Source organism: Cervus canadensis, chromosome 4 (genome assembly GCF_019320065.1).
Source record: "Cervus canadensis isolate Bull #8, Minnesota chromosome 4, ASM1932006v1, whole genome shotgun sequence".
Taxonomy (NCBI): Eukaryota; Metazoa; Chordata; class Mammalia; order Artiodactyla; family Cervidae; genus Cervus; species Cervus canadensis.
The window spans coordinates 76,226,578-76,241,545 of record NC_057389.1 but is presented as its reverse complement, the minus strand read 5'-3'; the positions used below and the strand labels follow the sequence as shown (position 1 = coordinate 76,241,545).

Below are 14,968 nucleotides of genomic sequence, written 5' to 3'. Positions count from 1 at the left end.
AGGAATGACTCCATTGTAAAGTTAATATGTACAGTCAGACAAAAAGATGAAAATCCACATTGGTGAAGGGATGATGAGACTGCAGAATTGAATGATCCTCTTCTACTGTGGGGAGTGGTCATGGATGGGAAAGGATGTGGGTGGACGAGGATAGATACCAGTGACCAAGGGGCTGAGCAGAAGTCATTTTTCAAGGTAGTAATTACATACCTGGACTATACAGCTAGACTGTACATGTTATAGCCTGAAGTGAAGTGAAGTGAAGTCGCTCAGTTGTGTCCGACTCTTTGCGACCCCATGGACTATAGCCTACCAGGCTCCTCCGTCCATGGGATTTTCCAGGCAAGAATACTGGAGTGGGGTGCCATTTCCTTCTCCAGGGGATCTTCCCGACCCAGGGATTGAACCCAGGTCTCCTGCATTGCAGGCAGACGCTTTACCGTCTGAGCCACCAGGGAAGCCTGACTTCACCATTTTCCAGCTAATTAATCTTAGTTACTCAATCTCTGCATATTACAAGTTTCTGTAAAATAGGTACTAATGGTATCTATGTCAGAATGTGGCTGTGAAGATTATGAGGTAATAATGAAAAATATCAGGAATGGTGTCTGATGCATAGCATGTGTTCAAATTATTATTTAATTAAAAAGTATAAAAAATGAGCTAAGGTAACGGTAACTATTGAGGCAAAAATTACAAACTATAAAAGATTTAGAAAGCAAGTTATCTTACAGTAGGGCAGATGGCCAACCACAAGCCTTATTTGACTTCAATGATTGCATACTTTTAATTGTGAGTCAATAATCAATCACACCCAAAATATAAAGACTGACTTCAAGAATAAAGTTTGATACTGTAATTAATTGTGACCTACTATTTAAGTTAGCCTGACATTTCATAATATGCTCAACTGTTAGCATAGGGTATGGTAAACTCACATAAACTCACATAAATCTCACACAGGGTATGAGAACACAGAACACATCTGTGTCCTTCACCTCAAGTCTAGAACCATGCCTGGCGCACTGTAATGTTTAATATATGCCTGTTGAGTAGACTGGTATAACATGTACTCGTTCATAAATGGTAAATAGTTTGCATAAATAACCTGCATAGTCAACTTAATGTCAGTCAACAGTGTCATGACTGTTGGGCAAGATGAAAACTATTTACAGAGTAAGAGAAGGGCAAAACAGTAAATCAACCAATTGTTCATTCTGCTAGGAAATCACTCCGTGTCTATAAGACTGCTCTCTACCTTCTCAGGTGTGGATGGATGTCACTCAGGTCCAAGTTTGGAGTCTGGGGACGTGGGTTCTAGGCCTGCACTCTAACACTAGTTATGGGACATAAATTTGAAATTAAATTTTGCCTGGATTAGATTATTTTTAATTCCTTTCCTGGCAGGCATTAAGAAAATGGTAAGACACACATAATATTAGAACAAGCATGAGGTTTTGAGTAATGGTGAGGTGGAGAAGGGACCAATGAGAGGTAACTGAGACTTGGATACAAGACACTACAAAAAGAACACTGCCAAAAGTTGGGGCATTCTGAAGGGCTGATGAAACAGATCCTACTGAGAAGCACTTTAGAGAAGTTTGAACGGAAATAAGAGCAGGGTGATGGCTTGGGAGGGCAGGGACAGCGAAGAAGAGATGGAGGCGATCTGAGGCCCCTAACCTCTAGTAACCTTCTAGGAAGCACCAAGGAAAGATACTAGGGTTTTAGAGCCCGTGCTAGAGAGGAGGGACAAGCAAGGTTCTCTGTACCTTGATTATCTTTCTGGATTTTTTTCACACCTAAAACTGGAACAAAAGCTGTACTCTTTACCCACCCCACCTCAGTGCCTGGGTGCATGCGATAAGCTCTTCAGGCCCTTTCTCAAGGTCTCCCACTACCTGGAAGCACTTCTTGGTCAGAATGTAATGAAATCTGGGAAGTGTCAGTGCAATGAGTTGAGCACAAGGTGATGTACACAAAAGGGGGGCGGGGAGGGCTGGTATTTTAGTGTAAGTGATGCCCAGTCTGTGGGACCGAGATGTGAAAACTCACTGAGAGCGAGATTTACTTGCCATAAGAACTTATTTTCCTACCAGTGGTTTAAGCACTTCGCTAGCTTGCTCAGTTGCTCCAGCCGTGTCCTACTCTTTGCGACCAGCTCTCATAGCTCGCCAGGCTCCTCTGTCCACGGGATTCTTCAGACGATACTACTGGAGTCAGCTGCCACGCCCTCCTCCAGGGGATCTTCCTGACCCAAACCCACATCTCCTGTGGCTCCTGCACTGCAGATGGGTTCTTTACCCCTCAGCCACTGGGGAAGCCCCTTAAGCACTTTAGGAAAATGAATCCACCTAAGTCTGTGCTATTACTCTGGGCTGCAAGGGCTTAGGTCAAAAGGGATAATAAAGTGAAAGGACACTTACTGATCTTGATCTCAACTGATTTGCACAAAACATACACTATGTGATTGCCAAAAATGTCAACTTTCACCAAAGCTGCAGTCATGGTGATACAGAAAAGCAAGAAAAATTCCTGTGCTAAGGAATAAAGCATTGTACTTAGTTCTATTTATATGCGTGTGCACACATGCCTGTGTGTGTCTATTTACATGTATGTGTACATGTTTATATGTACATGTAGGTATTTGTATAAATATATGTGTATACATATATGCACTTGTGTCTGCATATGAACAGAAGTGTGAGTTTATGTATGGACACAAATATACATTTCATATCTTCTCCATAAAATACAGGACAATAGGTAGAGATGGATTATTATGACTTAACAGATGGAAAAACTGAGGAACAATTAAATTAGGAGGGTTGTTTAAGTTCTCCTAGCTTCTTTTATTTTATTAATATTTATTTACACTGTATATCAACTCCTTTACTATTGATAAGCACTCTGCAATCTCTTCAGAGACAGCTAGGGGTAGTGATGGGCGAGATGACTGGTCCAGAGATGATTTTATTCAACCAAATTGCACAAAAGAGAAAAAGTAACACAAACAGTTCTGTATTGAAATCCTGACCCTCCCACTTATCTATCTGTAACCTTGTGAAAGTCAGTCTATCTCTCTAAGCCTCCTTATTTTCATCTGCCAAACAGGGGATTATAAATAGGGCCCGCCTTGCAGAGCTGATATGAGGATTAACCAGGACCAATGATTTATTTATTTATTTCCTTTTTAGGACCAATGATTTAAAGAGTTCATCGCGGTGCATGGCGCAGCCAACATTTGACGGCTCATGAGTGGAGCACTGCGGTGGATCCATGGTTTGGCCTCTGCTTTGTTCAGTCCTGTGTATAATCTTATTTTTGAGGACAGCAAATTGGCCTCTCTTCATAAAATATACATCATGGCTACTAAGGACTCTATGGTAAAATAATATTCCAGAGCATTTTTCCTTTTTAAGATGGAGAGTGCTGGCTTCCATAGGAATAAAGAAGGAACTCTGTAAACACTTTTGCAGTGACAGAAAAGTCCAGCTTTGAACCCCTGTGTTTATGTATGTCGTCATCTCCCCCTCACAGACCCTCAGTCATTGCACAATGTTCTGCCCTTTCAGATGGCAGAGTTACAAGAATGTATAGTTTAAACTCTGCATTTTGCAAAAGATGAGCATTATTTTTGAGTCTGGGAAACTTCAAAATAATTTGATGGCCTTCTGTGTTTTGTCTCATTAGGTAAAGGCAAAAAAGTTCTGCTTTTCTGTACCAATATACAGCTTGTGTCTTAATTAAAACAAGAACTAGGCTCATGACCAGGGGGGAAAATCATGAAACAGAAACCCTATAATACGTAAAAGGGCTATGGTTGGAGAGTAAGAAAAGGAGTTTTAAACTTGGGCATCTCTTTTGTAAACATCTTTTTCAAATGTATTATGCATTCCCCTTCCCCCTTCCTGCCACTAAACCAGGAAAGAAGCATAAAGGCTGTCAGAAAAGGAGGTTTACAGAATTTTAACAATACAGGCAGGTTTATGGGAGACAACATTTCTTGTTGGGCTTCCCAGATGGTGCAATGATAAAGAATTCGCCTGTCAATGCAAGAGACACAAGAGATGTGGGTTTGATCACTGGGTGGTGAAGATCCTCTGGAAGAGGAAATGGCAACCCACTCCAGTATTCTTGCCTGGAAAATTCCATGGACAGAGGGGTCTGGTGGGCTACAGCCCATGGGGTCGCAAAGAGTTGGACATGACTGAGAGAGTATGCATGCACACACATTATTTGTTATACCAGTGAATTAGCAAGTTGAACACATCTTTGTGGGGTTTTTTTTCCCCTAATGTTAGCATCTGAATTATATCCACTTAGCCCTTAAAGCAGATGTAAATTTATTGCTCCTAGGTTACCTAAATAGCCTGAGAACAATCATTTCAATGTTTTAGAGGCTATGTCCACTTCTCTTCCCATGAAGACATTATATAGGACAATATATTCTGACATGTTTAAAGTCTTAAACCTGGATGAGATGGAACAACTATAAAATAATCTACCATGTTACAGAGGATGCCAGTTAAGAGTCGAGTTTCTTTAGTTTTAAGTGGATTGAAATAGACCAGGATTGTTCATTCTCAGTACTGCCAGCATCTTAGGCTAGATATTTCTTTCTGGTAGGGTATTTTCCTAGGCATTGCAGGATGTTTAAATCCATCCCTGGTCTCTACCCACCAAATGCCGGTTATACCTCCCCAGTTATGACAATTAAAAACATCTCCAGGTATTGTTAAACGTCCCCTGGGGGAAGGGTAAAGTTGCCCCAAGTACTGAGGCTAAAAGCAGATATTCCAAAGACAGTGCTCCTAATTCAGTGGGTGACACTGGGCAAGTTAAACAACATCTCACACCTCAGTTTCCTCATCTATAAAGGAAAATAACAATTTTCCCTTCTTCAGAGAATTATTGTATTAAACAAGATAATGTTTATCCCCTGGGAAGTGCTCAATGTTAACCATTATCATTAGTTTATCAAGTCTATGCAATTTCATTTTTTCCCTTCTGGTTTCAGTTTAAATGCAGGTTAAAGATCCAAACAATAGGAATATATCTAAAGGGGGTGAGTTTGAGTGCAGTTACACAATCGCAGATGGAGATCTTTACTCATGTTTCAGAGTGGTCAGGCTATAGAAGCTCAACTATTGCATAATTCTGAATCCTAATTCGCTAAACAGCTTCAGTTATTGCTTAACATATTTTATTATCTTTCAAGTGGAGATTCCTAATTCATCAAAATTATGGGCTGCTGCCAGATGAGTCTTCTATAAACACAACTGCTCTATTGTATTTTTTTAAAAAAGTCTTGACATGATGCCTGGTCTTTTCCCTGGAGTTCTTTCTTCACCATTGGTCATATAAATATTATTGTAGCATTCATTGAAATAATAACAAAAGCTACCATTTTTAAGAGCAACTTACTGTGTGCCAAGATAAGTGCTTTCCGTATATTACTATTTCACTGAATCCTCGAAACAATCTCAAAAATGAGGTGGGTATATCAGCAAGGCAGTTATTGTGCTACAGCCAGCAAAGGTCAGGACGAGGCTGCAGCCCAGACTGGTGCCTTCAAAGTCTATGCACCACCCTGAATTGATAATCATAACATGCGTCCCTTTCTGAAACACTTTCTACCTTACCTCCACCACCCACATCATCATTCACTTTCCTTGGTTTTCCCCACTTAACTCAAGATAGCTGGAGGGGAGTGGTTTTAAAAGAACCAGGCTGTGATCCACATTAATTATGGGGCTTTCCAGGTGGCTCAGTGGTAAAGAATCCATAGGAGATGTGGGTTCCATCCCTGAGTCAGGAAGATCCCCTGGAGGAGGAAATAGCAGCCCACTCCAGTATTCTAGCCCGGGAAATCCCATGGACAGAGGAGCCTAGTGGGCCATAGTTGATGGGGTTGCAAAGAGCTGGGCATGACTAAGTGATTGAGCATGCATGCATAGTGATTTAAAAAGGGAGAGGGAAAACACTCACTTCACATCCATCTTAATGAGGACTAATAATTGTCTGAAAGCTGAAAGAGGGAAAGGCTGAATTCACATACAGGAAAAGCTAGGCAGATTCACCCATGGCTGAACAAAATGGGTGATTCATCAAACGCACCCCCGGAATCCAATTCTTACATAGAGCATGCATATTTCACTTAAGGGAAGGAGTAAAGTAGCAGAATAACACCGCTGCCAGAGGCATGTGAAAGACTATGTTTTTGAGACAGTTGCCACTGGTGACCAAAAACCAAGACATCAATGGAAAGGAAGGTCAGGAAGTAGGTCTGTGTTGGCCCTGAGAAGAAAAGGCATATAACTTGTTCAGAAAAGCTACCTTCTCGTCACATACTCTGAGAGTCAGCCCAACTGGGCTAGGGTCTGAGAGGCCAACATTGCTATCCGGCCTCTGGCAGAATAGACCATGTGGTCCAGGGTGAGTCACAAGAAGCTCTGAGCAAGCAGGCAGACCATCCACTCACAGTAGCCAGGAGTCAGACTGGAGGCAGCAGGAAGTTAGTGAGTGCAGAGGATTCAAGGACGTTCATCCGTGCACAGTACTACAGGATGAATCAGGGCCTCAGAGGCCAGCCTGTCCTGTCCTTAGCAATACATGACTCTTCCTCGATATTCCCAACAAGTGTCCAACCCATGTTTTGAAAGCTCCAGTGACTGAAAGCTCTTATACTGTTCAAAGACTAATAACTTGGCCATCCTTCAGTCTGTGTCCTTGTGAATGTTAGTGCATGCAGGCTGTGGCACAGCCAGTCATATAAAAGGGACTAATTATGGACATTATGGACATCTACACTAATCGGGTTAATTATGTATATAAGTAAATTTATGAATGTGCCTGTTATTTGCAGGCACCTCATACATTTACCCAATGAATAACTGTGACAAGAAAGAAACAGATTAGGAAGGGAAGCCCAGTGAGGTTACATGCTTTCTCATCCAAGCTCACACAAAATGAAGTGGGATTCCTTCACTTCCTGGTCAGGAAGGACCCCAAACCACACTTTGTCTGCCACAGCAGGATTTCTGTTGTCAATTTCTAAATGTGGTAGGAAGAGCTTAGAATATACAGACTACAACAGAGAAAGGAGACCATATAGATTAAGGCAGAATTTCCTGAAAGCACTGCTTGCAAGAAGCAATACTTACAGAGATGTCATCACTGAAGTCAATTTCATCCAAATCAAGGTATTCAGGGGCTTCCATTATTCTTCTTTGCACATTTTGAGTAACGTCAGCTACTTATAAAGTCCTGGACAAGAACGAAGCACAAGACAAAAGCAAAAAGGTTAGCTGCTTTATAACCAGAGATCATTTTATTTAGACAAAATGAGAAAAGTAACTGGTACAAGGGCTGCCTTTGAGCACACTTTCCCGCTTGTTTCCAATGTCCCCAGCCTGGCCCTCTAAGCACAGCTCCTCTGGGCTCCCCAGGAGGGTCCCCAGTGGGTAACCATGGGTCCTTCACTGTATTTCATTTGTGCCTGCTTGTCTTTGCCAGAATAGTAAGTAACTCAGGTCAGACTCTTCCCCTTTGATTAAGACGAATCTAGCCCACATCTAACACTACACCATGGGGGAATGTATGGGCTTTGAGGATGGGGAGCAAAGCTCGAAATCTGAGGACAACCCTATTCAAATGTTTATGTGGGCGTATCCTCCGATCCTAGGCAGGGAGTAATGAATTCAGCCTCTCCATGGTAATAACACAAGGACAGGCAGATACCAACTAACCAACAACAATGAATATTTCAGAATTTGTAGGGCAACCTCCTGTTCACCCCTCAAAAAAAGGATCTAAGCACAGATTTAAACCACAGAGTTACTGCATCACCCCCTGCCTCTAACAGCTTTGCTTGCCAGTGCCAGAGGGACCCGATATGTCCCATATGTCCCAGTGCCAGAATGTCCTCGGTCAGGACTTGCCTCTGGGCAGCCCGCAGCAGTTCTTTAAATCTGTCAAGGAAGATATATCGCCTCCCAGTTCATTTTCCCATCACTTATCATCACCACCATCGGCAGTGGCATCTATAGATGTCAGGAATAGAAATAAAGATCTCTTGCCAGTGCCTTGCTGGGCAGTGCTTTTCTGCAGAGCAAACTTTGAGATGCTGAAAAAGATTCCATTTCCTGTAACTTGTTTTGCTTATTACAAAAACTGTCTTATGCACTCAGACTTGAGGATCCTAAATAATTTATTTTCTCCTCTTTCAGATCTCTAATGAAGTGGTTACTTGCCAAACAGTAAGGAATACATTATTGGAAAGTGAAAATAAATCTAGGCTGATGAGAATGAACTTATCAGTATAAGATCAAGATTGTAAAAATACCTAGTTTTTAAAGGAAAACTGACTCTGAAGGCACTAATTTCTCATTTTGAGGTTTTTTAAAAAAAAATCTACAAAAATAGCATAGTTGCAGCAAAAGAGAGAAAATCGCTCTTCATTCCATACTTCAAATCCATCACTTGACTCAATTTTCCTTTTTGTCCCTTCCCACATGAATATACCATTTTTATATATTTTTAATTTTTTGTGGACACAGAGTTGATCTAAGAAAGGATTAGGATGCTATTGCCATGTACAAATGTGATTATCCATTTAGAATATATATTAAAAGTTCTTCTGAAATCACAGGTGTAAAATAAAAAGAAAATCAACGTGTATTTGATATCTAAATTCAATTGTATTATTTATAGAAATCTAAAAATTGGTTTGTAAGCAAATTGCTTGGTACAAAATGTATCACTTTTCCTTTAAGCCTCAAAAAGCTTTTCAGAGAAAAATATGCACACTCATACTTGCAAATTACTCAAAATAACTTTCCCTTCCATTTTGGTGGATTCTGAGACAATCCAGACTTGGGATTCCAGCTTGTCAACTAACAGATCTTCTTTCAATCCAATTTCTCTTCACTAAATCTGTACTCCACAATGAACTGTTGATTTATAGACTCTATTCCCAAGGCTTTGGTGAACACAAAGATGATTCTGGGTGTTAGGATGGGGTCCAGACACAGTATCACCAGAAGCATGGAAACATGAGATGAAGTAGAAAAGCATGAGTCAAACCTGGGGAACAAGTGGATCTTTCAATACATGGATATACAAAACTAAATGCAAAATGCAAATGACCACATCTTAACTAAAGTTAACAGTCATTGAGTCTTTGTTTGAGGTGTTATTGACATTATGAAGAACAATTTGCATTTGAGCATAGACATTCTAATGGAACATATCCAGTGGATAATATAAATCATGACAATGAGAAAATCTTTATATTTGGTCTTGGAGGTTGACAGTGAGATTCTTTATTCTAACAGACCGGAACATAAGTGTTACAACAGTTCCAGCCCATTACATGAAGGCCATATTTATCTCAGTAGGTTGAATGGTCCCACCTCAGATTAAGTGGTCCAAGGCATACAGTATTCTTTGCTTCCCAACGGACCCGCGCATGCAGCCATCTCCTTTAACACGCCTAATGCCATCTACAACACAATTCCTTCTGTCAACTCTCAGTGCTTCTTTCTCTCAAGGGGCCACTCTGGAATTATTGCATCCTCATTTATAAGGTAGAGAAATCCCTGTGGTTCACCAAATCCGGGTCACATTCCCAGCATTAAGTCCATCTTTCAGCTGAGGGCAAGCTCACGGTTGCCCCAGTGGTTATTACATCGTCTCTTCCTTCCCCATCTGCCCTCCCACAGAGCACATAGGACCCTCGAGCACTCCCTTCTGAGGAAACAGGGATATGATGGGATCAGAGTCAGGTTTAGAGCGGCCACTGCAACTCATCCAACACAATCAGGAAACTGAGCTGGGCCGGGGATGTGCTTTCCCCCTTGTGCTCTTGGGGCACTATCCCACCCCCGACACCAGCCACAGCGGAAGCCAGCGAGCCCCCCTTTTCTGACGGCCCCACGGGCTCTGATGGAATGAACAGTCACCGAGGGCACACCCGAGGCCCAGGAGCCAAGTCTGGCCCACAGATGTGATGTGTTTGGCCCCAGCAGTGTTTCTAAAAAATAGACTCTGTTGCCAGCTTGTAGACCTTTGGTGATTTCACATAAAACTCTGGATTTCTGGCTTCACTTAAAAAATATCTGAAGCTCTGGCAGCACAGGTCTGTGTTCCCCACAATAAATAATTGGCTGGAGCGGAGCTGCCGCTGCTCTGTCTAGGGAACATGTGCTCCTCAGCTCCGCCCCTCAATCCCCATCAGTTCTGCTCATCCACAGGTCCTGCCTGGCCTCGGGGCATTTCAGCATTTGACCCTTCAGAGGAATCCAGGATTAAACCTTAAGTGCCATCCTCCCCTCTTTTCTTATTGGCGCCTCCTGTCAAACGAAATTTCCTTCATTTGTATTCTAAGGTTGAAACAGTATTCTACGATTGTTTTGAATTCTCATACCACAACAGCAGTAAAACACAATTTCTCACAAATAAACTACCGGCATGTTACAGTATGTGCTTGTCCACGGCCTCCATGTCATCTCTTAGAATTAAAGAAAGGAAACCCTCACAAACACAATAAAATGTTAGGAGGCGGGGATTACATTTCCTGCATTTTACAACCAGAGGAAGAAGAGGTCTTTGCCTCGTGGTCACTGGCGTTGTGCAGTTACACGGTGCCACTTCACTATTGTGACTGGGGGGAAGGGCAGAAGCTATGCCAAGGACAAGTCCAGAAAAGAGACCAAGACCATCCTCTGCGTGGCCAGCCTGGCAGCTTGGACCCCAGAGGGCCAAGCGGCTCCAGGCCGATGAGAGTGGGTCAACAGACACCTCAGTGGAAAATATTTTTCAGCCTCCCCAGAAAGGGCAGTCCAGCTGAAAAGCCTTTACATGAGATTTTTATTGCTATACATCATAGTTGGCCCTGGACCCCTCTGGGATCTCAGAGCCCAGACATTTATAAATTTGCACAGCACCCTTACCCCATCAACCCTGAGCCTACAAGCTGCAGATCCAGGTTCCTTCTCTCCTCTTTTGCCCATTTCCTTCCCCTCAGGCACACCTCTTACAAGACACTTCTACCCTCAGATACTGTTGACTGGTTGAAATCCTTCCATTTCAAGGTCAGTTGGGCTTTTCTCTTCACTGACGTGGGCAAGTTTTAATTTGTCATGCACTGAGGGATGCATGTCAAGTGTTTCGGCTTTCTTTTTTAGGGCTGGGGGGAGAGGTGAAGGTGGAGAGTGGGCAGGAGTGGGAAAACAGAGAAAGGGAAAGGAAACATTTTCCAATGGCTTAAGTCTACTGCTTTGGGTGGGAAAAATTACAGAGAGGGAAGGAAAACCAATATTAGGATGTGGGGACACACGACTGGGTGGCCGGGACCCACATGCCATGTAGAAGCTATGGGTGACATGATGCACCCTTTCTCTTGATGTGTCCAAGGCACCAGAGAAACTTTACCCAAACTCCAAACTGATGCCAGTTAGAGGGAAAGAGAATAAAGAAGTACAGTAATGAGCATCAACTGTGCACGTCTGTAGGATTTTCCCTACTTGCACAGAGTTTTGATAAACTGCCAAGAACAGAAGTCCCTCCAGTGCCTATTAAAACGTCCAGCAGGGGCTCTGGCCCTAATAGGTCTATCAACGCCATGTCACCTTCTCATGGGTGACCTCAGTGATGGCCCGACTGCTTCCTTCAAGGGAAGATTCAATTTAGGAAAGAGCTCCAAGTAACTAAGAGTCCAACTGAATAATCAAAAGTAGGCATCAATCTAAAAAATAGCCCCCCCCCGTCTCCAGTATTAGGACTTTCAAGTGACATTTTCCATTTTTTTTTATAGTGACTTGAAAACTGACTCTGAAAATAGTTCCAAATGAAGACTTACAAAATCTGTTGGGAAATGAATGGCTTAGAGTGGCCGACAAAATTTCTTTGAGGAACTACCCTCATTTAATGTACACGTTCTGGTGTGCGACTACAGTCACAGATCACATAAACTGCTCGACTGAAATTCTTCTTAAAATGAATTGCCTCACTCCATTTTACAAGGAGTCAGCATGGACTCATTTTGAAGGCTCATGTTACACAGATTTCTCCCCTTCTGCCAAAGTCACTATTGCTACATTTTACCAGTGTACTAGGAGGCCTGGTAATTAAAAGTTAAGTTGGGCTTGTCAAAATAAATGAGCAGGGTACATTTGGTGATGAGGTAACCTTGGCTGATTTGCATTACAGCTTCTTTCTTTAGTCTTTAATTCACCAATAACTTGGGAAAACACCACACTTGCCTACACTCTGACACACACAGCCAAATTCGTACTGGGATACATTTTCAGTTTAAAAGCCTAGGCGTAGATATTGAACTTTCTTTCCTTCATATAACATGAGTTTAAAAAAAAATCACAAACTGCATACTGGAAGGCTTGGGTGGAAAAAAGCAGAATATATGAAATGTCGTCCCCAGTTGGCTCAGTAGATTGGCTGGCAAGGAGGCAACTCATTCCAAATGTTGGATTCAGTTTCTCTCACTCTTTGATTCAATAGTGGCCAGAGGCATGGCAGTCACTGAATGCCTAGTATTGAAGCAGAAAGATGAGAGAGGAAAGAAATTTCTACTGGAAAGAGGTAACTGAAGGAGAGCCAAGAAGTACATATGAGGAGAAAGGGGAGGCAAGCACAGGCTGTGGAGATCTCATCCTTGTCTTCATTTAAGGCATGTTCCCAAGACAACACGTTAGGTTAGACCAACACTACTCTCCAGGCCAGTATGGGGGGAAGTAGTGCAGAAAAAAAGGCCATTACCATGTACTGTGGTCCTTGCTGGGACACGTAAATACACAGGAGCTGGGCATTTGCAGCAACATAGGTAGAACTAGAGAGTGTCATACTGAGTGAAGTAAGTCAGACAGAGAAGGAGAAATATCATATGACACCCCTTATATCTGGAATCTAAACAGAAATGATACAAATGAACATACTTAAACAAAACAGAAAGAGACTCACAGACTTAGAAAACAAACTCATGGTTACCGGGAGGGTGCGGGGAAGGGATAGATAAGGACTTTGGGAAGGTCATGTACACACTGCTATATTTAAAATGGATAACCAACAAGGACTTACTATATAGCACAGGGAACTCTGCTCAATGATATGTGCCAGCCTGGACGGGGAAGGGGGTTTGGGGGAGAATGGATACATGAATACTTATGGCTGAGTCCCTTCACTGTTCACCTGAAACTATCAGAACATTGTTAATTGGCTAAACCCCAATACAAGATGTTTTTGGTGTTTCAAAAAAAAAAATACACAGGAGCCGGAGTCACCCAACTGAGACCCTGTAGATGAGGGAAGTGCGCCCAGTAGAGGGGAGGTCTAAGCTGACAGCTGAAGAATGTGAGGGCACAAATGGTGAGTGAGTCGATGGGGCAGGAGGAAGCGTTCTGGGTAGAGCTGCTCTACGGGTGGAGGCCTGGAGGTGAGAAGAATCCTGAAGCAGGATTTCCAGAAAGATGGGTAACACAGATTTAACACCTGCTGCTGTTTTTGCTTCAAAAAGTGGGTCTTGAAGGGTGATAGCTGGGGTGGGTTGATAAGCCTGGCGGGCAGGAGACTATTTCCAGAGTACAGACAGAGTGTGTGCTGGAATAACAAATTCTCTGGCATGTCTGGAGAAAGTACAAGTGACTATTTGCTCTCAAACAGGACGCTTTAATGTAATGTATTGAGCCCACCCCAGCTCCAAGAAAGGGGAGCTGCATTTCCGGTTTGAACGGCCACAAGGATTTATGAAGTCAAACTTTAGACCAGGGGTAGGTCTGGGTGCTTTTACATATACGCGCTCACTCACAGTTCACCAAAGTCATAGGAGACAAACATCTTCACAATCTCCTTCATGGAGCAAAGGAAACCAAGGCTCAGAGAGGTGCTGTGGTTGCCTCACATGCAGCCAGGGCTTCTGGTGGTAAATGTGCTTTTTCTCCCTTATTTCAGTTTACCCAAACCGCAGGGGTAAAGTATGGGGTTGGCTGCAAGACTGTACAGAAAATCGAACAAACTTTTTGGCCAACCCAATAACACTTCACTTGTATTAGACATTTTATTTTTTCAAAACACCTTCAATATCTTTTTCTTTATCTACAATATATTTTATCTGACTTTATTACAAGTCCATGAGGGATGCAGAGGGTGAGTATCACAACTGGCAATCATATCCTTTCAATTTTAAAGATGGCAAAGCTCAGGAATGTTTTGGCCAAGGTGATGTACTCCTACAAAGATAGGGACCAAGCAAGCTTAGACAAACCACTTCCCAGGATCAAGCCCACAGCTCTTCTGATTTGCATCTTCAGTTCAGTTCAGTTCAGTTGCCCAGTTGCGTCTGACTCTTTGCGACCCCATGGACTGCAGAATGCCAGGCCTTCCTGTCCATCACCAACTGCCGGAGTTTACTCAAACTCATGTCCATGGAGTCGGTGAGGCCATCCAACCATCTCATCCTCTGTCATCCCCTCCTCCTGCCTTCAATCTTTTCCAGAATCAGGGTCTTTTCCAGTGAGTCAGTTCTTTGCATCAGGAGGCCAAAGTACTGTAATTCCAGCTTCAACATCAGTCCTTCCAATGAATATTCAGAACTGATTTCCTTTAGGATGGACTGGTTGGATCTCCTTGCAGTCCAAGGGACTCTCAAGAGTCTTCTCCAACACCGCAGTTCAAAAGCATCAATTCTTTGGTGCTTAGCTTTCTTTATAGTCCAACTCTCACATCCATACATGACTACTGGAAAAACCATAGTCTTGACTAGATGGACCTTTGTTGGCAATTAATGTCTCTCTTTTAATATGCTGTCTAGGTTGGTCATAACTTTCCTTCTAAGGAGTAAGCATCTTTTAATTTCATGGCTGCAGTCACCACCTGCAGTGATTTGCATCTTAGACTGTCCTAAAACATGGTCTCTGAACCACGTAGGCCAGAATTCCATAGGCATCCTTAG

The 14,968-nt window shown here is 42.6% G+C and overlaps 1 protein-coding gene across 8 annotated transcripts in view; it reads right to left on the bottom strand.

Annotated features, from left to right (window-relative positions):
* Positions 1-14,968, bottom strand: part of LOC122440083 (synuclein alpha interacting protein) — a 153,853-nt gene that overhangs the window by 71,918 nt on the left and 66,967 nt on the right. For 7 of the 8 annotated variants that reach the window (XM_043465898.1, XM_043465897.1, XM_043465896.1 and 4 more), the window contains one exon: positions 7,167-7,269. In XM_043465898.1, the coding sequence (XP_043321833.1) occupies positions 7,167-7,223 (57 nt within the window). In that variant the 5' untranslated portion in view covers positions 7,224-7,269. Of the gene's footprint in view, positions 1-7,166; positions 7,274-14,968 lie in introns of those variants that run through there. The other variant, XM_043465900.1, reaches the window with a different exon arrangement.